This window comes from Oryctolagus cuniculus, chromosome 14 (assembly GCF_051225735.1).
Source record: "Oryctolagus cuniculus isolate XC-2025 breed Fujian yellow rabbit chromosome 14, ASM5122573v1, whole genome shotgun sequence".
Taxonomy (NCBI): domain Eukaryota; kingdom Metazoa; phylum Chordata; class Mammalia; order Lagomorpha; family Leporidae; genus Oryctolagus; species Oryctolagus cuniculus.
In genome coordinates, this window is record NC_142880.1 from 16,946,148 (window position 1) to 16,973,807 (window position 27,660).

Below are 27,660 nucleotides of genomic sequence, written 5' to 3' on the forward strand. Positions count from 1 at the left end.
CATGTTGGTTTTTGATGATATGTTTGATGTACCCATGTTTTCGACTGTCATCTATCACATGACTTTTCCACTTGTGGTATCACCTGAATGCTCAAAAAGTTTCAGATTTTGAAACACTTCAGATTTCAGATTTGTGACTTGGGATGCTCGACTTGTACATGTATGTTCAAAGAAAACAAAATATCCACAGCATATATTACTACAGTTGTATTTTGATAGCTATCTGCAGTGGAAAAGACATGGATGGATTCTGGGGTCAACTGTTAGCCTTGGACTTGAATCCCAGCTTGGCCATGTGCAAGTTGTGTGTCACTGAACATTCTTACTTTCTTTGCAACTATTTTCTCATCTTTTTATCTGATACTACGACAAGTGTTTTATGAATAATTTTAAGGATTTAAAGTTTATGTAAAAATATACAGCATATTGTCAGGCAAATAACAAGTGTTCTTAAAATATTGGGCTTTATTTTCTTTCCTTTAGAAAATAAATGTGTTCACATGTTTCAATTTGTCATCACAGGATAGTTGACAATATTCCTGTATGGAAACAAGTTCCAAATTACAGATCAACCTGAAATTGTACCACCCCAAGTTATTTCAGAGAAGTTCTAGTTCATTCTCTCATTTTAATTCATCAGATCAGAAAGCAAGCAGACTGGAATTGTAATTTTGCTGCAAGAGCATAAAATTATGATGAATACTTTATTTAAAACAAGAAAAAAGACAGTAAGTCATGAAACAACAATTAGCCAAATATTTTAAAGTGCTATTTATTAGGATAATGAAAGAGAAAATTTATCTTTTAAGAATTGCTTCTACTTAGCAGTTTAAAGATTCCCTTTATAATGGAAAGACAATGAGACAGTCTTTGATCTTCTACATACCAGTTACAAAGGTTTAACTGTATATCATACAAATGCTTCTAGTTTTATCCCAATCCACTGCTAAATTGCCCATGTAATTATCCCAGTAGAAATCATTATACCTTTTTATGGTTAATTTCATTAACACTTCACCAGTGGGAGTTAGGATACAGTTTTTACATGTGGAATTTAAATGCAGTTCTTGGATTTTTGATCATGAAAATTAAAGGAAACATTTCCATATTATTTGGGAGTGGTATGTAATTACTAAGTTAAAGCACAACAGAAAATTAGCTATCAACAATATAGATTAAAAAATAGATGGCCAGTAGACTTAACTTCAAGGCATCCTTTCCTGATTTTAATGATAAACATCTCTTTGTACACATGGATTTCCATTAAAATACAGTTAATTCTGTTATACAAGAGTACTTTTAAAAGTCCATGGAAAATGAAAATTAAAAGAGAAATGTGTTTTGGAGCAAAATTACAAAATCTAAGCAAAATTTTTTCATAATATATATTTTTCCATGAATTTTTTGAAGACCCATGTATATTTACACCTGAAAATGAGACTGCAACATGACAGCCTTCTTCTAGTGTTTAACCAACAAGACAATAGTTGCTAAAAGTTATGCACTGAAGAGACAAAGAAGGGAAGTGTGCCCTCCTAGCCCACCTGCTTATTATCAAGCCCCTCCAGTCAGTTTCTATTTGCCTCTCAGTGGGAAAACTTCCTTGTGGTTTAGACAGCACCTTTCTTAGGTCCTCTTAATAATGACTATCCATTGTTTTAGATGATGTATATTTAATCTGCTTGTTAGATTCATTTTCTCAAGACTTGAAACAGTAAAATTCTAGATAGCTGTGCACTTGAAATATCAGATGGAAGCAGTTTCTGCAGGCTGACATTGCATACCCCTCCAGAGGCCACCTCCTGCTGGAATCCTGTCTTGACTGCTGTTTCCTACTTTGCCCCTACTCAGCTTGAGGAAGCCAGAGCAGTCTTCATCCCATACCCTCTAATAGAAGTTAGGGTCCATTCCTCTGGGGGAGGGAATAAGAGGAGCCAGATGGGTGGATAGGCAATCAGGTTGGTTCCAGTGGAAATTTAGGGTGCAAAATGTTTGCCTCCCCTAAAGTTACCTTTAGCAATGTCAAAAGTGCCTGCCCCACTCCTTAGGAATTTCCAATAACAAGAGAATAGCAAGAGTGGAGATTCCATCCTTCTGAGCTCCCAGTTCACTGTAAAACAAGTGAGGTGCCCACTCTTCTGAGGGCTGTTTTGTTTTATCATGAGCAAGCCAGACAGGGTACAAAGATTACAGATCAGATCTTTTGGTGGGTTTGTCCCTTACCTTGTACTGATTGATAGTTTTTTCCTCAAAACTGTGCTTAAAAACCCCACTACCGCCAGTCCCTTTGGGTTTTACCTCTCTTGGAGTCCCCTTCCTGGCCATTCCACCAAGAGGTCTCTGACTAAATCTTGCCTTTAAATAAATAAATAAATAAATAAAAAGGTGTGCATTGATGTACACAAACAGCAAGTTGGCAGGGGATATTCACAAGGACACTCCAAATGTTTTGAGATGAATATGAACATAGATTATTGAATTTAGATAAAAATTTCAAGCACATCTTTTAATTAGAATTTTCATCTTTATAATTACATTACTATTTACTTTCTAATCTATCACTGAGTATTATTTAGTGTTTTCCATCAAACTTATTTATTATGTAAGGATTAGAGATAAATCAGAATTCTTAGCAATTCAGTAAATATTCAGTATACAGTTCTCATTCTTCCCATTCCTTTTCAGTTACATCCCAATATTGCTATTGAATCTCCAACTATTTCCAAAACAACACAAGTAGTTATAAGAGCTTCCTTTATCCAACTGTCCATCTGTTACCGGAGAAGCAAACAGTCCTTGTCTTCGCGAAAGAAAGAATTCAGGCGTGAGACAGAGAGTAGTGGAAAGCAAAAAGCAAAATAGCAAGGTTTATTAGGATAGGGACAACCTTAAGAACGGATGGGGGCCGGCACTGTGGCTCACTAGGCTAATCCTCCACCTGCTGTGCCGGCACCCTGGGTTCCAGTCCCGTTGGGGGGGTGGGGGCACTGGATTCTGTCCCAGTTGCTCCTCTTCCAGTCCAGCTCTCTGCTGTGGCCGGGGAGTGCAGTGGAGGATGGCCCAAGTGCTTGGGCCCTGCACCCCATGGGAGACCAGGAGAAGCACCTGGCTCCTGGCTTTGGATTGGCGCAGTGCGCCGGCCTAGCCCTAACGGAGCGGCCATTTGGGGGGGTGAACCAATGGAAGGAAGACTTTCTCTCTGTCTCTCTCTCTCTGCCTAACTCTGCCTGTCAAAACAAAACAAAACAAACAAACAAAAAAAAACGGATGGGCACCTCTCCAGACAGGACCTGAGAGAGTGTGTAGTTCACATTTAGACTGGGGTTTTTAAGGGGATGGGTCTTGCCTTCCCACCTTTTCCTTCCCCCTTTCCTTCTTCTCCTCCCAAACAAAAGACTTGTTGGGTGTAAATACGAAAAATTATTTTCTGAGTTGTTCTCAGTGAAGTTATCCAACAGGGGAAGCATGGCTGGCTTCCCCGCCTTAGAGAAAGGATGTTTATCAGGCCAGGTAGAAGGGGCAGGACCCCCAGGAAGGTCATCAGGATCCCAGCAGGACTTTTGAAATGCAGATACTGGGCTGCACCTGGAAGGTTGTCGGGATGACTTTGAGATGCTGATGCTGGACTGCTGTAGATGTCAAGTCCTTAGGCCTTTGTCACATACACATAAGCTCACTCTGACTTCCTACTTAACACATCTAGAGTATATCAACTCCATGCCTTCCTACCAATGATTCCAGAATAATACTGGGTACATGCAAGATCACAGAAAGATTGTTAAATTTTATTTAACTACCATGAAATGGGTCACATATTAATTTCTAGTTCTAGAGGTGTGCATTTGGCACAGCAATAAAGACATCACCGGGAACACCTTTGTTCCATATCAGAATGCCTGGGTTTGAATCTCAGTTCCACTTCGGATCCAGCTTCCTGCCAGTGTGCACCTTGGGAGGCAGCAGTGATGGCTCAAGTACTTGGCTTGCTGCCATCTAGATCTGGGAGACCTAGACTGACTTCCCAGCTCTTTAGCCTCACCCAGGCCTAGTTTTGGGGGGTATGTGGGTAGGGAACTACTTGACGGAAGATTTCTTTTTCTCTCCACCTTCCAAGTAAGTAAAAATTAATTAATTTCTAGTTACAAATACTCCACCACCAATTTATTTAAAAGCGGTCCTTCAGCATCAACCTACAATGAACTCAGAATAGTAATTGGAGAACTTAACAAAATTTATTCTACATGGGGCCTCAAAAAATTTATGGAGAATTTATATTCTCTTAATTCTATCTCTGTAAAACTTTCTGAAGGCTCCTCATATATAACATAAGGTGTTGAGGTAATATAGAAATTGACAAAAAATTTGGAATTATGGTAAGACCACTGACATTGGATACTCCCTAAAGACATAAACTGTGATTTTTATCTCTTTTTTTTATTCCAGGGGCTATTTACTCTAAATATTTATTCATATTATTTACAAGAGGAAGAAAATCATCTAAAACATAAGAAAAAGTGACAGTTCAATACATTTGTTTTTTTAACCAGAATTAGCTATGCAGGAAAACATTTAAATCAGGTAGTAAGCTTCACAGAGGACACTGTAAAGTCCTCCTATTTAGAAGGCTATTTCTGTCTTCTTCAATATTACATCACTAAAACATAAAATGAGGCCATGGCTGGCACACTGGGTTCTAGTCCCAGTTGGGGTGCCGGATTCTGTCCCAGTTGCTCCTCTTCTAGTCCAGCTCTCTGCTGTGGCCCGGGGAAGGCAGTGGAGGATGGCCCAGGTCCTTGGGCCCTGCACCTGCATGGGAGACCAGGAGAAGTACCTGGCTCCTGGCTTTGGATCAGCGCGGTGCACCGGACACAGCAGCCATTGGGGGGTGAACCAACGGAAAAGGAAGACGTTTCTCTCTCTCTGTCTCTCACTGTCTAACTCTGCCTGTCAAAAAAAAAAAAAAAAAAAATTAAACTTTATAATCAACTACTTCATAGAGCATGAAAACCGTCTGCAAGTTTTTCATGAACAAAGACGGGCCTTTTTCGCATTCTCTTCCTGATCATATATTTAGACTTAATAAATACTTGTTTTGGTACAATATCATTAGCCTTTGTTCCCTTAACTAGGTTTAGGAGATCAAATCTGACCACAGTTTTAACGGGGCATTCTCATTCTACTGTAAAGCTGGTGTTCAGGGGCTGGCACTGTGGCATAGCAGGTAAAGCCATGGCCTGCAGCGCAGGCATCCTATATGGGTGCCGTTCGAGTCCCAGCTGCTCCAACTTCCGATCCAGCCCTCTGCTATGGCCTGGGAAAGCAGTAGAATATGTTCCAAGTTCTTGGGACCCTGCACCTGCGTGGGAGACCTGGAGGAAGCTCCTGGCTTCAGATGGGTGTAAATCCACCCATTGGGGCCATCTGGGAAGTAAATTAATAGATGGAAGATCTCTCTCTCTCTCTCTCGGCCTCTCAAATACTTTTTTTTTTTTTTTGGACAGGCAGAGTGGACAGTGAGAGAGAGAGAGACAGAGAGAAAGGTCTTCCTTTTGCCGTTGGTTCACCCTCCAATGGCCGCCGCAGCCAGCACGCTGCAGCTGGCGCACTGCGCTGATCCGATGGCAGGAGCCAGGTGCTTCTCCTGGTCTCCCATGGGGTGCAGGGCCCAAGCACTTGGGCCATCCTTCACTGCACTCCCTGGCCACAGCAGAGAGCTGGCCTGGAAGAGGGGCAACCGGGACAGAATCCGGTGCCCTGACCGGGACTAGAACCCAGTATGCTGGTGCCGAAGGCGGAGGATTAGCCTAGTGAGCCACGGCGCTGGCCCTGCCTCTCAAATAAACAAAGAAATCTTTTTTTTAAAAAGTTGGTGTTCATTGCATTTGAATATCAGGTGAACTATCTAGACAACTAAATAGGGTTTGGAGATGTTTCTTATATAAAAACTTTCATCATAAAAAAGTATCAGCTGGGATGTGATTTATGTGGCAGATAAAAACCAGCAAGAGAAAATAACTACCCAACTCACCTTAACCCAACCCTTCTCAGACTTAACCATTTAATTAAAATTAATACAAGGGGAGAGATGGGGAAAGGTTGATTAATGGGTACTACATTGTAGTTAGAGATGAGAAAGAAGTTTTAGCACACTAGGGTGATCATAGCTAATAACAACATACTGTATATTTTTGAAAATGCTAGAAGAGGTGTTTTTAAATTTTCACCACAAAGTGATAATAAAACAGGGGCAGATATGACTCCTCTTATTTCAACATCATATAATATACTCATGGATCAAGGCATCACATAGTATCCCAGAGATTAATATAATTTTATGCATAAATTAAAAACAAAAAATTTAAAATATAAAAATAAAAAAGTTAAAAACAGTAAGTAATGCAGGAAAGAATAAAAGTTGAAAAAGTTAATATAAGATGAAACTGCAAGAGAAAAAATATATAAATCATTCAGTGTTGTATATTAACTTCCAATATGCATAAAATAAAAATACAAGTTACAGTACGGTGACAGAAGATCTGGAAATAACAGAGTTATTTAAGACTATCACATATATTTTGTTGAATTTCATTGAGATCCTCCCCAAAACATAAACTACAGACTCATTCAAGAATTTACTCCAGACAAAACAAGAGATCCAACTTAAGGCTTAACTTAACTTCTTTTGTGATGCACTAAATTTTGGTAAAATAAACTATGACCAAACAAGAATTTTGATTCCTTAGAGAGCATAAAGGAAAGAGAAGCTTTAAAAGCCACACAATTAACTTCAACTTGTGAAATTATTCTTTTTTTTTTTTTAAAGATTTTATTTATTTGAGAGGTAGAGTTATAGACAGTGAGAGGAAGAGACAAAGAGAAAGGTCTTCCCCAAATGGCTGCAATGGCAGGAGCTACGCCGATCTGAAGCCAGGAGCCAGGAGCTTCCTCTAAGTCTCCCACGTGGGTGCAGGGGCCCAAGCACTTGGGCCATCTTCTACTGTTTTCCCAGACCATAGCAGAGAGCTGGATCAGAAGAGGAGCAGCCGGGACTAGAACCGGTGCCCATAAGGGATGCCGGCACCACAGGTGGAGGATTAACCTACTGCGCCACAGCACCGGCCCCTCTTCTTTCTTTTAAAATGGTTTATAGGCTTTTAGTATTTACAGTAAAACTTATCAGCAGACATTTCCTTCTGAATGAAATCCTTCTCAGAGGTTCAGCTCAAGCTAACACATAGGTTAAAGGCAGATCTGTGGGAGGTGGGCATTGTGGCACAGTGGGTTAAGCAACCACTTGGGATGTATACATCCCACATCAGAGTACCAGTCCCAGTACTGGCTACTCTGTGCTTCTGATCCAACTCCCTGCTTATGCACCTGGGAAGGCAGTGGATGATGGCCTTGGGTTTCTCCCACCATGTGTGGGATCCAGGTGGAGTTCCTGGCTCCTGGCTTTGACATGGTCCAGTCCTGGCTGTTGCAGGCATTTGGAGAGTGAGCCAGCAGATGGAAGATCTCTCTGTCACTCCTTCCCTCTCTGTCACCCTGCCTTTAAAATAAATAATCTTTTTTTTTTTTTTTTTTCATGTGGCTCTGCCCTACTGCTAAGGCTTTGAAGATAGGCAAATTCTACCCTGTGAAGTTTTCCATAGTGTAAGAGAACAACTAATTAAAATAATATGAAGAGGCAATAATAACATTGTTAGGAAATAAAAGAATGCCAAAATCTGAGTCTTTTTCAAGAAATTTGAATTTTGTGAAACAAAATAAACATTTCATAGAAAGTCTAGAGGATATTTAACATTTTGAAGTCATATATCGAAGACAAAAGAGTTGGAATTTTGCAGTAGTAAAATGTTTATGGATGGGTCTAGTTTGACAATTTAGCCTGTCGGATGTGACTTTCACAGTCTGTTGGCAGTTTGCAGGCAAGCCATCACACCTGGGACTCTGCGGTTGATTAATGAGTCTTTCAACTCATTGCTACCATCTGAAGAAGGGCTCTGGCCTTTTCCAGCTTCACTGGTTTATGCGCCTTAAACTGCAGTCCTGCCGAGGTGTCTTCCATAAGAAAATCACACCTGGTTAAAGCTAATGAAAACCTCAATATGTCATTTTCTTGACAAGTCAAGAAGCATGTAAAACTAGACAAAAGATGTATTCAAGTAACATGAATGTAGTTTTGTCATAACCTGCCAATCCAAAGAGTAACATAAGAAAAGCCTTCCTCAATGACATGTTTCATAGCATCAACTTCTAGGGGGATAATTCTGAATTCTCTATGTAGACTTCTACAACACAGCTCTTTTGCTACATGGATCTGTCATTAGTGGGCTTCAAAAAGTTTATGGAAAGATGAAATTAGAAGATAAGTTTATTTTTGTGTAAAGGTTTTTGAAATTCATGCATATTCTTTTTTTCATAATATGCATTTTCCATGACCTTGTGAAGATTCCTCACAGGCATAAGTTTCGAGAGTTTTTGATCTACAATGAACTTACTCTCTAATTCAATTTTTCCAAGAACTTTTTTGAAGAACCTCCATTTTCAATAGAAAGGTTCTAGTTTGTGATGACACAGTAATTTAGCTTTAATTATCTAAAAACGCTTAATCCAATTGGGAAATTGTTAAGCCAAGTCTATTCAAAGGAATATTTCCCTTTATTTTTATCACAGCACAATCTAAAGATAATTCATTATCATCATGATCATGGCTATTTTTCTAATATCCTATCTGATGTGTGACTAAGAATCATGAGATGAAAAATATTTAGCCATCTACTAATCATTTTGAAAAGATTTATTTATTTAAAAGGAAGAGTTAAAAGAGACAGACACACACACACAACAAGAGAGAGAGAGAGAGATCTTCTACTTGCTGGTTCACTTCTCAAATGGCTGCAACAGCTGGAATTCCATCCGGGTCTGCACTTGGGTGGCAGGGGTCCAAGGACTTGGGCCAGTCTCCATTGCTTTCCCAGGTGTATCAACAAGGAGCTGGATCAGCAGCGGAGCAGCCAGGATTGGAAGCAGTACCCATATGGGATGCTGGCATGACAGGCTAAGCTGTACCTGGCTCCTGGATTCATCTTCTAATCTTAATTGGTAATTCTGGTATTTGGAAGGATTGATTTTAGTTGGTGAAAATATTGATTGTTTCAAGAATTTAACAATGTCAACAATAACTTTTTAAGCATTCACAAAGTATTTGATCATATTAACACATTTTCAAATGGTTGTATCAATAATTTTTTTTGAAAGGCAGAGTGGACAGTGAAAGTGAGAGACAGAGAGAAAGGTCTTCCTTTTCCATTGGTTCACCCCCCAATGGCCGCTGCGGCCAACACTCTCCGCCGATCCGAAGCCAGGAGCCAGGTGCTTCTCCTGGTCTCCCATGCGGGTGCAGGGCCCAAGCACTTGGGCCATCCTCCACTGCCTTCCCGGGCCACAGCAGAGAGCTGGACTGGAAGAGGAGCAACTGGGACAGAATCCGGTGCCCCAACCGGGACTGGAACCCAGTGTGCCGGCACCACAGGTGGAGGATTAGCCTATTGAGCCGTGGCGCCGGCCAAGTAATTTTTTTTAAGATTTATTTTATTGGAAAGATAGAGTTACAGAGAGAGAGAGGGAGAGGCAGAGAAAGGTCTTCCATCCACTGGTTCACTCCCTAATTGTCCGCACTGGCTGGAGCTGGGCTCATCTGAAGCCAGGAACCAGGAGCTTTTACGGGTCTCCCACATGGCCGTAGGGGCCCAAGGACTTGGGTCATCTTCTACTGCTTTCCCAGGCCATAGCAGAGAGCTGGATTGGAAGTGGAGCAGCTGGGACCCAAACCAGCGTCCATACAGGATGCCAGCATGGCAGGTGGTGGCCTTATCTGTTATGCCACAGTGCCGGCCCCCTATCAATGATTGTAATACTGAGTGAAAATTAGTGTCATGTGGTAACAGTTTATTTTATTTATTTATTTTTTATTTGACAGATAGAATTAGACTGTGAGAGAGAGAGAGAGAAAGAGAGACAGAGAGAAAGGTCTTCCTTCCGTTCATTCACCCCCCAAATGTCCGCTATGGCCGGAGCTACGCCAATCTGAAGCCAGAAGCCAGGTGCTTCCTCCTGGTCTCCTACATAGGTGCAGGGCCCAAGCACCAGGACCATCCTCCACTGCCTTCCCGGGCCACAGCAGAGAGCTGGACTGGAAGAGGAGCAACTGGGACTAGAACATTGCGCTCATATGGGATTCCGGCGCCACAGGCGGAGGATTAACCAAGTGAGCCATGGTGCTGGCCCACGCGGTAACATTTTAAAAAGTAAAAGTAACTGGGCGGGCGCTGCAGCTCACTAGGCTAATCCTCCACCTGCGGCACCGGTACTCCGGGTTCTAGTCCCGGTTGGGGCACTGGATTCTGTCCCAGTTGTTCCTCTTCCAGTCCAGCTCTCTGCTGTGGCCCGAGAAGGCAGTAGAGGATGGCCCAAGTGCTTGGGCCCTGCACCGCATGGGAGACCAGGAGAAAGCACCTGGCTCCTGGCTTCGGATGGGCGCATCGCACTGGCTATAGCAGCCATTTGGGGGGGGGGGGGTTGTGAACCAACGGAAAAGGAAGACCTTTCTCTCTGTCTCTCTCTCTCACTGTCTAACTCTCCCTGTCAAAAAAAAAAAAAAATACAATGGAAATAAACTAAGACAGAGGAATTTTTTTTAAGTTTCAAAATATTTTTGTTTTTGCAGACTCTTTTTTTTTTCATGACAAATTAATAAAGTTTACATAACTGTTGGAAAGATGCAATTAGGACAAGAGACTCCACCCTTTGAGGGCAGGGCTCCTGTCTCAGGCAGTCCTAGATGCTATCTCTCATGATAAATCCTACACCAAAAGACACATTAGTCATACCATCTGCTGCCTCCTGGGAGATAAATTGTACATTTCAAAGTATGGCAACATTCCACTATAGCATAATGAAGAAAATGAAAAACATATTAGCAAACTGAACACTTTGGGGAAATTTCATTTTCAAATTGTATGCTATTTTGCTTTTAAAGAAGTAAAATTATTAAATAAAATGTGTGAGAGGAAGAAAATATTCTTCCTCATAGCAAAATTATGGATGCTTTTACTTTGTGAAAAACAACATTATCTCCAACGAATGTATTAAAATCACACATATAATCCACATTTTCAGAGTTGTTACGAACAAGTATCTGTATATACATACTTTTGCTGAAATCAAATTTCAGTCCTAAAATTCTTATTAGATTATATAGCTAAAAGAGAAAATTGAACAATTAATTATGAAACTTAGTCACCTTCTTAGAATTCCCTTGGGGGTCTATAAATTTAGTTTGAGGCCGTCTTAAGCCAGCCAGTTCAGAGCAACAAATATAAAAACACTGACATGGAGGCATTGCTGTCCCACTGCTGGCAGGTAACACTTGCTGTTCAGAGACTTAAGCACTAAAGACATAAGAACTAAAGACCAGATTGCACAATTCCACCACAGGCCACAAGAACATGGAGAGATTAAAAGCAAGACAAATCAGGTCCGCCTCTCATATTTGACCAAGGCCAGTATTAAGCTAGCACATCTTGTCTTAAGAGCCATCAATTATGTGCCAAGAGTACCCTCACGAAGTTACATCCCATCCAAATTGTATAAATATAAGGCAAAAAGAATGTTAGTGACAGACTACAAGGCCATTTGATCTATGAATTACATAGGCCCTGCAATTGCTTACATATGCCTGAAAACCTTCAGGGTGAGACGAGGCTAAGGATTGGAAGAAAGATTCAGTAAGGCTTTCAATGTTCTCCAGTTATAGGCCTAAATGGGACAGTTGCTCCCTCCCCTCCCCTCCTCTCACGCTCACTCAGTTCAGCATCTGACATTGTCCCAAGTGGTCTAACCTTCACTCACCACACATGTGTACCGCATGTAGCACTGACTGAAAGTGAAAAAGCCAGTGAAGAGACACCACGACTCAAGTCCAGGTAAACCAGCTCCCAACAGACCTTCTCTGCCTTACGTGGAACTCTGGCTGGTCGCCCTCTCACCTTGGCTACCTGGTAGATGCAACAGCACGGGTATCAGCGTCTCCAAGTATCTATCTGACTCCTGCATTCAGTTAGAGTTGGCTTTCCCTCCTCTGCAGTCTTCCACCGCACTTCGGTGGTAACTTGCCTGAACCGCTATGACAGCTGCCTCCACAGAGTTTTAGTCCATCTCCTCCACTAGGTTTTGAGTTTCTTGACAGCAAGAGCTGTAACTGGCTCAATTCTTTATCTGCAGTCCTAGCGGATGTTTGAGGGATGAATGAGTGAATGAACAGCCATAGATCTATTTACTCAAAGCCTCATTGGATTAAATAATGGGATGGAAGTATTCCTATAATCAACACAGTTTATTTTGTGAGTTATGTATTACTTTACTTTCATTCACTAACAGATGGATTCTCTGTAAAATAAAATTAAAAGAGTCTGGATGGTACTTTACACAAAGTTTTCTACTTCAAAGGAGTCTTGACTATCTTCAAGCCCTTTGCAACTGTGTCTGGCTGAAATGGACAAGTGGATGTTTATCACTGCCTTGGGCTAAACACAGAAACAAATACAGAAAAGACATAATGTGGATGAGATAAGCTTTGTGGGCAAGCTAGATAGGTACACAACAAAGCCTTAATCAGGTTCCTGACTTTGTTACAGATCTGGCCAGTCTAGACCAAAGTGTTTACCTTAGAACTCCGTTACTAGGTTTAATTCAGTCAGCTAGAATAATCAATTATTTGACAATAAGAGATCTACAAGGAGCTGGGCCATCCTCCACTGCCTTCCTGGGCCACAGCAGAGAGCTGGACTGGAAGAGGAGCAACCAGGACAGAATCTGGTGCCCCAACGGGGACTAGAACCCAGGGTGCCGGCACCGCAGGCAGAGGATTAGCCTAGTGAGCCGCGGCGCCGGCCTAAAGTTTTTAATAATTTATAAAAGTCTGTCTCTTGGTGATCCTTTCCTTAGGCTAGAAAGTTCAATTCACAAAAGACAGTGATTCCGAAACAACACGCTGAGATGGGAAGCCAAAAAGCACAGACTAGGTGTCCCATGCTTTCACCACAGTTCTTCATAGTGCGGGTCACAAGAAGGAAGAGCCCAGATCCTGGTTCTTCAGGAGCTTAGAGTTACCAGCACAAGGTAACTCATGCTGAATAAATTAACACGCAAAACGTAGCTTATAAACGCCCTGGGGACTTGGAAGATGGGAGATTTTTGAGAACTATCGGATGGGAAAGGAGTGCTGATGGTGGCCCTGAGGTGGTCTTGGAAGGGCACAGTTGGAGGGATGACAGCCAAGGGAAACACAGGGGATAAACCCAGACAAAGGTGAAGGAGTCATTAACATGAAGCTCTCATTAGTAGATACCAGGAAGCGCATAAATTCCAAATAGTCCCTCTCCTACCTTAGCTGCAGCAGTCTCTGCATCTGTAGCCACGATGCCGTCTCCTAGCTGAGGCGAACCTCGGTCCTAGTAAGGCAATGATGACTAACCCCTGTCTCTGAGGGCAGATGCCTGGGTAAGCTTCATCCCGGATGCCGGCGCTCCGTACTCAGATCTCAGGTCTAAGTTCTGGTTTCTCAGTGACTCCAAATCCACCGCTGGGGTAGGGAGGGTGGAACCCATGAACTATTTTCAATACTTGAGAGGGACTGATTCCTTAAATTGTCTTGAGCTCATTAAAAAGAACACAGCAGAAAGCAGGAGCTGGTCCACAGTAGGTCATGGAATGACTGTCACATACTGGCCCTCTGTGGCCACACTTCCCTGCTTTTGCCTCATGAATAGCCAGTATCAGATTTCTGATCTCACACCTGCCTTGAACCCAGACAGGCATCACACAGCCATCATCTAATAAATGATGCTGTGAGTATCTCCTTTCTTTCTTGTGCTTCCTCATCCTCTTCCTCATTTTGCAACTGCCTAAAAGCTTGGGTTATGCCTTATTTGTTTGTTCCTGGTCCCATGATTACCATTATAACTTGCTCTGGGCTTGCCAAAGAAAAGGAAATAATTATAACCAACATTTATAGAATATTTCCTATGTTCCAGGCTTTGTGCTAAGTGCTTACTGGAGGTAAAGTGTTTAATTTTCCCAGCCACTCATTGGGTTAGTTGCTACTATTATTCTCATTATGTATGCAAGTAAAGGAAGCTTAGAGAAAATGGTGAGGAAAGAATTTGGTGAACTCCCTCATGGGCAAACCAATGGTGGCTTCATAATAGAGGAAGCATTTGGTAAACATGAGGACCAGATGAAGGGTACCTTGAAACTGGGGTTGAGGAGTCTGGGTTTAGTACAATAGGCAATGTGAAATGACTGGAAATTTTAAAGTGTAAGAGTGGCACAAGAAAAGCATATTCACAGGGGCTGGCGCTGTGGCACAGTGGGTTAATACCCTGGCCTGAGGCACCAGCATCCCATACAGGCGCTGGTTCAAGACCCGGCTGCTCCACTTCCAATCCAGCTCTCCGCTATGGCCTGGGAAAGCAGTGGAAGATGAGCCAAGTCCTTGGGCCCTTGCACCCACATGGGAGACCAGGAAGAAGCTTCTGGCTTCTGGCTCCTGGTTTTGGATCAGAACAGCTCCTGCTATTGCAGCCAATTGGGGAGTCAACCATTGGATGGAAGACCTCTCTATCTCTCTCTGCCTCTTCTCTGTGTACCCTTTCAAATAAATAAATTAAAAAAAAAAGAAAAACATATCCACAAATCTCCATGTGACAGTTTTTCAAAAATATCATGTAAAGAGGGGCCTGCACCATTGCTCACTTGGTTAATCCTCCACCTGCGGCGCCGGCATCCCATATGGGTGCCGGGTTCTAGTCCTGGTTGCTCCTCTCCCAGTCCAGCTCTCTGCTGTGGCCCAGGAGGGCAATGGAGGATGGCCCAAGTGCTTGGGCCCCTGCACCCGCATGGGAGATCAGAAAGAAGCACCTGGCTCTTGGCTTCGGATCGGCGCAGCACGCCGGCCGTAACGCACCGGCCGTAGTGGCCATTAAGGGGGTGAACCAATGGAAAGAAGACCTTTCTCTCTGTCTCTCTCTCTCACTGTCTAACTCTGCCTGTCAAATAATATATATATATATATATCATGTAAAGATAGAATTAAAAGATAAGTTTACTTGTATGCAAAAAACTGTCTAAAATTATTTATTTATATGAAAGTCAGAATTACAGAGAGGGAGAGAGAGAGATCTTCCATTCAATGGTTTACTTCCCAGGTGGTTGCAATGGCTAGGACAGGACCAGGCTGAAACCAGGAGCCAGGAGTGGCAGAGGTCCAAACACTTGAGCCATCTTCTTCTGCTTTTGGCAAGCCATTAGCAGGTAGCTGGATTAGAAATGGAGTAGTTGTGACACGAACTGACGTCCATATGGGATGCTTACCTGCCACGACACAATGCCCGCCCTGCAAAAAAATTAAAAATTAAAAAAAAAACAAAAATAATAAAAAACAACAAAAAAACCCCTCTTGAAATCAATGCACACAAGAGATCTTCAAAAAGTTCAAGGAAAATCCATACCATGAAAAACCATGCATGAATTTTAACCATTTTGACACCAAAATAAATTTACCTTATAATTCCATGTTTCCACAGACTTTTTGAAATCCCCTGTATTTCACTCCTGCTCATATCACTTTGCATATGTTAATCTGTAAAAAATTTGCCTGTATTCTTTTATGTTTCCCCTTCATTCTATTGGCATCAGAAATCTACAGATTCATGACAGTGTGATCTACAAAAGCCAAACAAAGCACAAATCTAGAAGCAGCCTAAATGTACAGTACTCAAAGAATGGCTGGGTGAATTGTGTTCTGTTAACGTTGTATTACACTAAGCCATTAACTGCTAAAACTATGTCTTCACATAGAAGAATGACAAAAATAGTTTTGTGGACGGTGTAGACCCACAGTTGGCACTGAGGATCATCCCTTCCGCAACCCTGTCCTGTGGCTGTGGGAGAAGAAAGTGTGTACTGGTTACACAAGAAGCAATTCAGGAGAAAGGACAGCTGATTCACAGCTACAGGATTAGGAAGATTAAAACTCCATCATTTCTTGGCTTTAAATGTTACTGAATGTTGTTTTTAATCGATTTCACAAGCATGGAAAAGTTTGGGGTGAGAAGCCACATTAATCTAGCACAGATAAACAGATGAGAGGAGTGGAGGGTAGAAAAAGACAGGGTATCTGGGCATGAGTGGGTGAGGGCACTGGATTTGATAGTGGAAGCATAGAAGGGAAGAATGCATGTAAGAATGCTTATAAGGAATGCTTGGGAGCATTTGCCATCTAAAAGAATAGAGATAGGAGGACATAGAAACTTTGCATAGTAGGCTAGAATGAGGCCAGAAAAATGTTAGCACCAAGAATGTAAATCACATAACTCTAAAGAGAAAAAAAAGTTTTCAGGTTGGAGATAATTATGACGTTAGGACTTCAAAATGAGATGAGAGTTATAACACTAAAATATTATTATAGTGAAAAAAATCAGATAAATGGAATCTGAGGTCATACTGAACAATTAGGACTGGAGGTACAGACGGAGATTCAGGGGCATAAATTTACAATTTCATATTGGTGGGTCTAATACATTCTGATGACATGCACTATTTAGCTAGCATAATACTTTTTAAAATAGAATTTGAGTACTTTTACCTAATCCTGCTGTATGGTTTGGGTGTGGTTTAAGGAAGGGACTCCCCAAGGTTCATGTGCATCAATGAAATGGTACTGAGAGATGGTGGGTCTTTAAGAGCTAGGACTTAATGGGAACTGGTTGGGTCATGCTGTACCACCCACAGAAGAGATTAATGTAGCTCTTGTAGGACTGGGTTAGTTCTTGCAAGTGCAGGTTGTCAAGAGAGAGGCCACCCCATGTGTCTGGCCCTTCTGCAAGTGTACATTTTCCTTTTCTGCTTCTCCATTGTGCTGTGATACGACCTGGGAGCACTTGTCAGGATACTGGCACCAGGCTGTTTGGACTTTCCAGCCTCCTGAATCATGAACCAAAAAAATCTCTGCCTCAGGTATTCTACTGCAGCAACATAAAGTGGCCTAAGACAGCAGGCATCACCTCCACTTGGTGCATTATACCTTCATGTGTTTATACTATTTTCCCAGCCTCTGAAGACATTTGATTTCAATACCTGAGACATTCACTCAGAGTCATCCATGTAAGTGAATGAGGTAGCTGATGACAAAGAGTTGGGAAGCAGGTAGAGAGAGCGAGAATGGAAGACCGAGGCTAAGAGGACGTTCGCCAATTCTATGGGAGGAAGAAGTCAGAACATCTGTCAAAAGCATTTCAGAAAGGGAGGCAGATAAAACTGAGAACTTGGAAAGTAACAGGGAAAAATCCAGAATATGAAGAAAATCACAATATTGACAGGACCTACTCAGTGCCCAGAGAAACCAAAGACTCAAATATAAACACAACTTCATTTCAAATCAACCAGGCAGAAAAAGTTACTAAGAGTATTGTGGGCCGGCGCCGCGGCTCACTAGGCTAATCCTCCACCTTGCAGCGCTGGAACACCGGGTTCTAGTCCCGGTTGGGGCGCCGGATTCTGTCCTGGTTGCCCCTCTTCCAGGCCAGCCCTCTGCTGTGGCCCGGGAGTGCAGTGGAGGATGGCCCAAGTGCTTGGGCCCTGCACCCCATGGGAGACCAGGAAAAGCACCTGGCTCCTGGCTCCTGCCATCGGATCAGCGCGGTGCCCCGGCCGCAGCGCACGGGCCGCGGCGGCCATTGGAGGGTTAACCAACGGCAAAGGAAGACCTTTCTCTCTGTCTCTCTCTCTCACTGTCCACTCTGCCTGTCAAAAAAAAAAAAAAAAAAAAGAGTCTTGTGGGAGATGGTGGGGAAGAAGAATCAGTGTCGCATCTGATTTCTCAGCAGCACAAAACCCAGGAAACCATCATTTCTTTGTAAAGACAGACAAGCATGTCATTCCAGCCCAGCATTCCCCTCCTCAATATTATGTCCCTGCACAACCATTACAGAGGCTTCATTGGCAATCACCAAATACTGAAAACAACCTAAAGATCCTTTAAAAAGTGAATGGATCAATAAACTAAGGCACATCCATATAGCGGATTACTATCGTACAAGGAAAAAGGGGGTGGGGGAGAAATCCATTGATATGAAAGAACAGAACTACAAAGACAGAAAACAGATCAATGGTCACCAGGGCTGGGCATGCGGGTAGGAACAACTACAAGGGGTCAGCTCACAGGAATTCGTTGGGAGTGATAAAACTGTCTATATTTTGATTGTAATGAATATTTAGCCTGTTTATTTATTTGAAATGCAGAGAAACAGACAGATATGGTGAGAGACATCTCCCATCCACCCACTGGTTCACTGACTAAATGCACACAAAAGCTAGGATCTGGCCAGGCCAGAGCCAGAAGTCAGAAATTCAATACTTAACTTCCACAGCAGTAGAAGGAGTTCAACTCATTGAGCCATCACCTGCTGCCTCCCAGTGTCCACACTAGTAGGAACCTGGAAATCAGGAGCAGAGCTGGTACTTGGACCCAGGTATTCTGATATGGGAAGCAAACATTTCAGGCAGCATCTTAACTGCTGTGACAAATGTGTGTCCCTGATTGTGATGGTAATTAAACAACCATACATATTTGCCATGACTCTGTACTGTATACCAATAAGAGTGAATGCAACGTAATATAATTTTTGAAAAGTGATATATAAACAAAAATGATCTGAATAGAAGTTATAATACACTACCTAAAGGTACAAATAGAAAACTAAAATTAAAATTTTTATTAGTATTGGTATGTTTATTAAGGGGAATACAGAGGGGAGGGTTCTACAAGTTAAAATCTGCATTTTGCATTTCAAGGAATCAATTCTATAATTTTAGGTGCCAGCATTGGGGTACAGTGGGTTAAGCCACTGCTTAAGATGTTAGCATCCCATAGCAGAGTGCCAGTTCAAGTCTTGGCTGTCTTCTTCCAATGCAGTTTCTTGCTAATGCATCTGGGAAAGCAGTAGATGTGTTTGAAATAACACATGCATACATATTGATTATTATTTATTACAAGAGGCCAGTGTTGTGATAGAGTAGGTTAAGCTGCCACCTGTGACTCTGGTACCCCATATGGGGGCCGGTTCATCTCCTGGATGCTCCACTTCTCATCCAGCTCCCTGCTAATGCACCTGGGAAAGAAGTGGAAGATGGCCCAACTGTTTGGGCCCCTTGACCCCCATAGGAGACTAGGATGGAGTTCCCAGCTTCTGGCTTCAGCCTGGCTTAACCCTGACCATTGCAGCCATCTGGGGAGTGAACCACCAGATAGAAGATCTCTCTAGCTGTCTCTCCCTCTATTTAACTCATTGAAATAAATAAATAAATCTTAAAAAATTATTACAAAATAAATTTCAAATTATATTTGTCGCTCCCCCTCTTCGTGGAGGAACGACACTAAGCCCTGCCTAGGCTTCATATCCGAGTCACGGCACCATTATGTCGCTCCCCCTCTTCGTGGAGGAGCAACACAGGACCCTGCGCTGTTCTTTTGTCTGCTCGGCCCTCCCCGGGTTTGCTGCTGGTTCTTCCCGGGTTGGCTACTATCCCTTCCACCTCCGTGGAAGGGCAGTTCCCCCTGGCCACATTCCCCACTTCCGCAGGGGAGCGGCACACCGCCGGCCGGCTTTCTCGGGGGCTGCACAGGTGTTCCCCTTAGATGTTCCCCTTAGATGTTCCTGGTGCATGCCGTCTCTCTCCTCCTTTATAGTCCTCCTCTGCCAATCCCAACTCGGCTGCCCACACGCCGAGTACGCTGCTCTCCTCCAATCAGGAGCGAGTCCTACAGTTTATTGGTTGAACTGGAGGCAGCTGTGCAGAAGCTGTTTACTTCTCTCCCAGCGCCATATTGTGGGAGAGCAGATGCATAGAATAAGTCTTAATTCCAGTAACTCAGTCCAGTCCGGATTGCTCCCCACAATATTGATAAAAATATTCTAAAAGATCTATATCCCCAGGGTACATAAAGCTGAGTGCTTCACTTACAGTACAAGAAAGCACCACCGGCATCCTAATTAATTTCACATAATGCATTTCACAAAATATTGATAATATTAACATTATAAATGTAATAAATATCTATAATATTAATATATAAATTTATATTTATAAAATATAAATGTTTATACAAATAAATAGTGAGTAATATTATGAGCTGTTGCTCAGACTTGTGATCATAGTATTTAATTATATTTAGTAGACATTTAAACTTTTCTCATAATTGTCAAAGTAAAAATACCTTCCCAGTGATAATTTTCTCTCCTTATGTTGATGTAGTGACATAAGCAAACTAGGATATCCAGTGATAATCAATAAGCCTTAAAGTAGTTAATTTTTTGTCATCTGCAGTCAAACTAAATGAATGGGCCCAAGACTCCTGGTGGAACTTACGCTGATTTTTTTTTTTTAAGAAAAACATCACCAAGACTTTGGGGTCTGAATAACATTTGACAGGGAAAGACTTACAGAATAGTCACAGGAAAAAAAAAGAATGTATTCTGTACAAGCAAGTTTTTAAATAGCTTTTGATCCATCACAAGAAACCAAAAGTGCCAGTATATGAATGCATAATTAGGTAGAAGAAAATTCATTACAAAGTAAATTTTGGTCTAATTTGACAAGCAAAATATTCTCCCATGGCTGCTTTTGAGAAAATTATTATACCTTCTTTTCATCATAATGTTGCCAATTCTGCATTTCTGTCAATAGCATTTAACATCCGGATTTAGGTTGTGTTTTCTACCTCACTATAGTAAGGGAGACTTTCTCTTACATTGCATTCCTGTTAACTTATATAATGTATACCCATATAATCTCTCCATATAGAAGAGATTAAGTCTGTCCATCCCTGCTGTGGTATCCATGAAAAACCACCATTACAGTTGTCTCCTACAGTTAGCAGAGTTGACTGCTGGGCCCAGCAGTCCATTCCTCAGTGTCTACCAAGTCATTTGTGCCCAGACTCTACTACTCTCAAGCGCTGTTCTCAGCCAGTATCTGAGCGTGGTGGAGGTACCGGTGCCAGTTCATTCTTGTAGTTGGTGCTTTAGCTCAAGGAGTTCCATCTTGGCCTCGTCAAAACTTTCTTAGCACCACCTTCCTGCCAAGACTCTTCCTACTCAATTCTTCTTCTTGCTCCTCTACTTTCCCAGGTATCACAGGAGCAACTTGGCCTAAAGGTCTTCCCTGCCTACGCATACTTCTTCCCTTTTTCCTTCATATGCATTTCTCCCCAAAATCTTTGTGTCTCTTTAATCTCTTGGCAGCTGCTTCTTGGATGACAGGAACTGAAATACTCACTCTGAAGCACAGTACCTCTCTACCATGTTTTTAGTTTAAAACTATCTATTTACTTGAGAGACAAAGAGCTCCCATCTGCTGGTTGACTCCCCAAATGCCCACAATGGCTAGGGCTGGGCCAACCTGAAGTGGGGAGCCAAGAACTTGTTGGGGGTCTTCCACATGGGTGGCAGGGTCTCAAATAAGTAGAACATCACCTGCTGCCTCCTACACAATCACCTGCTATATACCCACATTGCAATGGGTGCACATTGGCAGGAAGCTGGAATTGGGAGTAGGGGTAGGATATGAACTCAGACACTGATATTGGACACGCACATCCCAAGCAGCGTCTTAATCATGAGGCCAAATGCCCGTCCTAGAAATGCCTTCTCATCTGGGGTGTATAGACTCTCCCTCCTTCCCTAGTCACAGTCTCTAATATAGCCATTCCCTCTTGCAGTTATCCTGCCCTTTCGCCCTTGGTGCTACTAACAACCTAAGGTAGCTCTCTGTTCTTGTCACTCCTTTGCTCAAAGACTTTGATGAACCCCTTATTAAAGTCCGAACTCCTTAGTCCTCCACAACCTAAATAGTCTACCTACCTCTTCCTCCAAGGCTAGAGACAAGAAGCAAAGGATTGGAGATGACACAACCAACGTTGAATTGAGGAAGGAAATTCCCATTAGATGGTTTTACTCTTCCTGGTGAAGTAGTTGGTGGCAATCAATTGCTGAGAGGGATATAAGCATTAGAAGAGGGGAAACATCCAAAGTGAAAATTCAAAAATGGGTTAAAAATTGTGTGGAATAGCACCAAAGAGCTCTAAGAAGTAGACAATATTCCTTGGTAAACTGTTCTCCTGAATAAATGCCTTTAATCCAGTAGATGTTTGTTGAAGGAGTAATATACCATAAAAGATGACAAACACAAGTTAGCCATCAGGAACCAAAATGCATGCTATGTTAAAAATATGCATGGCTTTCAAAACTTCTTGGCATCAAAACAAACTTTTTTTTTTTAATTTTTTTGACAGGCAGAGTTAGACAGAGAGAGAGAGAGAGAGAGAGAGAGGTCTTCTTTTTCTGTTGGTTCACCCCCCAAATGGCTGCTACAGCTGGCGCGCTGTACCGGTCCAAAGCCAGGAGCCAGGTATTTCCTCCTGGTCTCCCATGCGGGTGCAGGGCCCAAGCACTTGGGCCATCCTCCACTGCCTTCCCGGGCCACAGCAGAGAGCTGGACTGGAAGAGGAGCAACTGGGACAGAATCCGGTGCCCCGACTGGGACTAGAACCCGGGGTGCCAGCGCCACAGGTGGAGGATTAGCCAGGTGAGCCACGGTCCCAGCCAAAACAAACTGATTTTTTAATTCCATTTCCCATGAACTGTGTTTAGTACCCTTGAACATGTTGATGAATTTCTAGGTTCACCAAATCCCTTAGTTCTAGAAATTCCAAGGATTGGAGTGTTAAATTTATACATCCTAAATACACACCAAGCAATCTCAGTGTTAAAGCTATGCTGCTGCCAGATTTCAAGATGGAGGGAATCCTTTTCCTGTTTGAGAAGACAGAGTGATGGAGGAGTGAGAGTCATTGATCTGGAGACCTTTTCATGACAATGGGAAGAAAAGGATTTTCCAGGGAGCTGAAATTAATAATAAAAAACCCACACATTTGAATGCCACAGCATATGTAATAGATGAAATGGAAATGACTTAGAGGTGTGCATTCCTAAAAGAGGCTTCCCCTTTATCTTAAGCCCACCTCTCTCTATTCAGGCTTTTCACTGCTGCACAAGGAATTTATTGCTATGAGCAAGTATAAACCTTGCACTAATAGTAGCACTGCCTGAGTGAGAATGGTCATCTGAGAGTGCAGTATGTATGGTTGGAGGCCAGAGACAATATTTCCTACTCTCCACACGCCACAGGGCACACGCTCTGATCCGATATAAAGTAAAGGTACTTTGATAATTACTGTCGTTAAAAGCAAACAATCAACTCCACAGATCAGCAGCTCTTTTAAAACATGTTTTCTAATCTCTGTTACCTCTCAGATGTATGGTTATTGTCCACCTGGAAAGGCCCCAAAGTGAAAGCCAGAAATCTGCCACCACCACCCCTTCGGCTGTCCCTGCCATCATATTTAATTGTGTTTGTTCAATTCGAAGCCAAACTCATATGCAGTATATTTAGATGGTTAAAATAGCATAGCACTCCACTGTAGTCGCAGATTATTTTCAACACCACAATTCTTGGGAATTAGTCTGGAGTAAATAAGGTAAAGAGAAAAGATGCAACATAAATTTGTTCCAGTGACAAAGAAAACAATATCGAAGTGGCAATCTGGAGCTTCGCCATGGATGAAGGAATGGAGTGCTCCTTTTGGTGCAGCCTCCTGAAAATGCAATCACCGTCTCATTTGCTGGTCTGGATTTATTTGAAAGTGGGTGAGAACAAAAGCAAGAGTTGACTAGTAAGGAACTGTGGAAAGTACCTTTATTATTTCAAAAGATCAATGTACAATCACTACACTCACTCTTAGACAGCATTAAAGGTAAAAGTGTAGAACTGATATATATGCTGATTTTCCGAACCTCAAAGGAGTCTTCATTTTCTGCAGTGGCAAACTAAGTTGAAATGCATATTTCATTTATATAAATTCAGGATCTCCTCTGTGAGGTCTCAGATACTATATATTTCTTGAAATGCCTCAAAAATCACTCATAATTAATTTACAAAGGCTTGGCTGGATACGTTTGCTAGCTAACACTACCTTAAAATTTTCAACTTCCTTTTCTACCACCATTTAACAAATGAAATGACCCAAACATCAGCAAATTTATGAATCACGGAGTAAAGAAAAGCCTTTGTTGCTGATAAGGTTATGGCTTGAATTGGGTTAATTAAAAATAAAAACCTGCTTCCTGTTGTTTTAATCTGATCCAAGTTTTACATAATAATTAATAATAATAATAATAAACAGACATTTTAAACATATAGAGCTCAATTAACCTGGTTTTCTTCCAAATTTTGAAATGCAGAGAATAAATATGCATTTAAATCATTTTTTACTTGAGATTTTTCCAGAATATACTTCTTGCCTCTACATGACTGTTAATCAAACACCACATTTGCAGAATGCCTTCCCTACTCGCATCTGTCAGGTGCTGACTTTTCATCTGCATTCTAATTCTTTAGTTTTCTTTTTCATTAATTCAACACATATATATATGTATGTATGTATGTATGTATATATCTTAGAGCATACATTGTGCCCAAGGGTTGCTCCAGGTACTGAAGACCAGTCCTGTTAAGGCAGGCATTGTGTGCTAATCTCAATGAGCTATTTTCTCCTGTAGGGAGTGAGACTGAGACAATAAACAAACATAAGGTAGGATTTCAGTTTGTGATAACTCAATTAAGAAAACACAGAGGAGTAGAATGTGCGGGTTCCCTGGAGGGCCACATTAGATGGGTGAGAAGGGAGAGCCTCTCTTAGGAGATAACATCTGCCCCCAGTAGACATGAAGGTAAAGGCCATAGAAAGAGCTGAGGGAATTCAAAAATGAAGACCCTCAAATGACAAAGTGCCTGGGGCATTCAAAGAACTTGATGAAGGCAACCTACTCAGAGCATCCCAGATTGTAGGAGAAGCCAGATAGCGAGCAGAGGACACATCACTGCCAAGGCAGCCACTGCGAGATTTGTGCTGCCCTCAGAGTCAGCTGAGAACCAGCTTGTGGGACACAGGCCAGCACTGCCTCAATATAGATATGGGTGGCACTGCAGATCTCCTTCAGGCTTCTAAGCTGCCCCTCAAGCCTTTATCTCTTGAGTCTTTATTTGCAGAGTAGCTCACCGGAACTCTGGACTCCTCTCTTTGTCCATTTTGCTCCTGTTTGTCTTCCATACCCATAGGTCTGCTGCCTGGTCCCCGGCCTGATACTTGTTCTGAGTTTGACCACTGATGCAGGCCTGGAGTCTACAGAACCTTGGTGGTCTGAGTCATTAATCTCACAACTCCAACTCCCTATCAATCCCTAGTGGACTCTACTGTTTCCTACTGACCAGACACTAACACTGTGCTGTTACACATTTTCTGAATAGGTATTGTGTTTTCAATCTCCCAAAAACACTTCCATGTACTTTAATACTAATGATTTTGTCAACAGTCTCCATGAAGCAGCAGCTATATAATTATCACTTTTTCATTTTGCAGACAAAGGACACCTAAAGTCAAGGATCAGCTCCTGAGCACTCGGGAACCCTGCTGTCCCATCCTCCTCTTGTTTCGCAGGTGAGTCATTCTGTCTGTCTTGAGATAGTAAGTCCACAGAGGGTTTGCTTATTGCAGGCTGAGTATCACTAATCCAGAAAGTCCAAATCCAAAATGCTCCAAAAGCCATAACGTTCTGAGCACCAACATGACAACACAACTAGAAAATTCCACACCTGACCTTATGTGATGGCTACCAGCAAAAACACAGGCGCACTATAAACATCGTATAAAATTACCTTCAGGCTATGTGTATGTTATGTTTGAAACATAAATGAATTCTGCACTTGGACATGGGTCTCATCTCCAAGATACCTAATTATGTATTATATATATGTGTGTGTGTGTGTGTGTGTGTGTGTGTGTTTTCCAAAATCTGAATAAGTCCTAAACACCTCTGATCCCAAGCATTTTGGAAAAGAGGTAGTCAATCTGTATATGAAAGTTGATGACTAAGAAGCAAATAGAAATTATTCCCTCCCCCATATTTTTTCATGCTTATGTATTTTTCATAGGTATTGATCTGAGATGCAAAGACACACACACAAACATACACACAGCTCCAGTCTGCCGGTTTACTCCCCAAATGTCTGCCACAGTCATAGCTCGGCCAGGCATAAACCAGGAGCTGGGAACCGAATGCAGGTCTCAGGTGTGGGTGGCAACGACCCAGTTACTTGAGCCACCACTGCTGCTCCAGGAGTCTGCATTATCAGGAGGCTGGAGTGAGGTATTGAGCCCAGGTATTCCAGTTCAAGACTTGGGCATCTTAACTCATAAACCAAATGCCTATCCCCTTGTGCATTTGAGTTCACTTTTGTTTATAACAGTATTCCTCAGGCAACATTCACAGGCTCATTACATCCTTAGTGTGGAAACAGATTTGTCCAAACATTATCAATAAAAAGAACAACAACAAAAAAAGGCAAGTGATTTGTTTAGTTAATGCGTTTGGCAGAAAGAACTAGGAAGATTCAGCTGAGATGCTCTAGACTCTCATCTTGGGCTTTTATAACCCCAAAAACCATGGATAGAGGATAAAGTATCACTTCGTAGATGTGGGTGGCTTATACAATTCTCATTCCAGAAGCTCCATGTCCTATGCTCTTGTTTTCAATACGTATCTTTCAGATAACCGTGTTGTCAAAAAGTCAATGCCCTAATTAAAAATAGTCAGCATTTTCAGATAAGAGTGTCTTTGAGAAAATAACAGCCCAGTTTTAATCAAAACTCATAAATAACATTCTTAAAATAAATGAGAAAGTGACAGAAGAAATTAAAAACTCTCAGGTGTCTTTCATCTTTCTGAGACAGATCAATTAGGTTCATTGTGGCTTGTGGTGCATGCTAGTTTTCAGTAGGATGCTTCTCATACCATTCCTAAAAAATCTAAGGCTCTTATTAAGATGAGATTCTAGCTGTTTCTATTAAAAATTCATGACCCTTTTCCAACAGAACTGTTTTGACCTGTTATTGCTGGCTAAATTTGTGCAAGTTTGTTTCTCCCACTCACCCCACACATGTCCAGGGAAATAGACTTTCACAGCTAGTGATGTAACTGAAGTTATCTCAAGTTGTTCAGCAAAAACAACAATATTCAATTCTGGCTAAAGCACAAATTCACTTGGAAGTGAATATTACGCCAAGCAAGTGCAGTAAGTTTTGAAGGACGTGTTGTCTCCAGAGTACCATTAAGTGGACTGTAAGTAGCAATTAATAGCTAAGAAAATTATTAAAACATAAATACAGATAATCTACATAAACTCGAAACTTTCCAAACAGCAGAGGGGAAAAATGACTTACCTTTCCTACTTTGTTTCCAGACAGATATTCAAATACCGTGTGCACACTATGTAACTGTCAGTCACAAGAGGACTGGCTCCAGAAAACTTCAGGACAGAATAGGAACACCTCTCAGGACTTGGGTGCAAATCGGACAGTCTGGCTGACTACCTGCCAGGTGGTAAGCTTTTTTTTTTTGACAGGCAGAGTGGACAGTGAGA

The 27,660-nt window shown here is 42.0% G+C and overlaps 1 protein-coding gene across 9 annotated transcripts in view; it reads right to left on the reverse strand.

The window, feature by feature from the left end:
• The window catches only part of KIAA0825 (KIAA0825 ortholog), a 443,996-nt gene that overhangs the window by 184,442 nt on the left and 231,894 nt on the right, over nt 1-27,660 (reverse strand). The window contains exon 22 of one of the 9 annotated variants that reach the window (XM_051853962.3): nt 15,260-15,457. The exons of the other annotated variants lie outside the window; for them this stretch is intronic. Coding sequence (XP_051709922.3) covers nt 15,385-15,457 — 73 coding nt within the window. The 3' untranslated portion in view covers nt 15,260-15,384. Of the gene's footprint in view, nt 1-15,259; nt 15,458-27,660 lie in introns of those variants that run through there. 9 annotated transcript variants of the gene reach the window in all.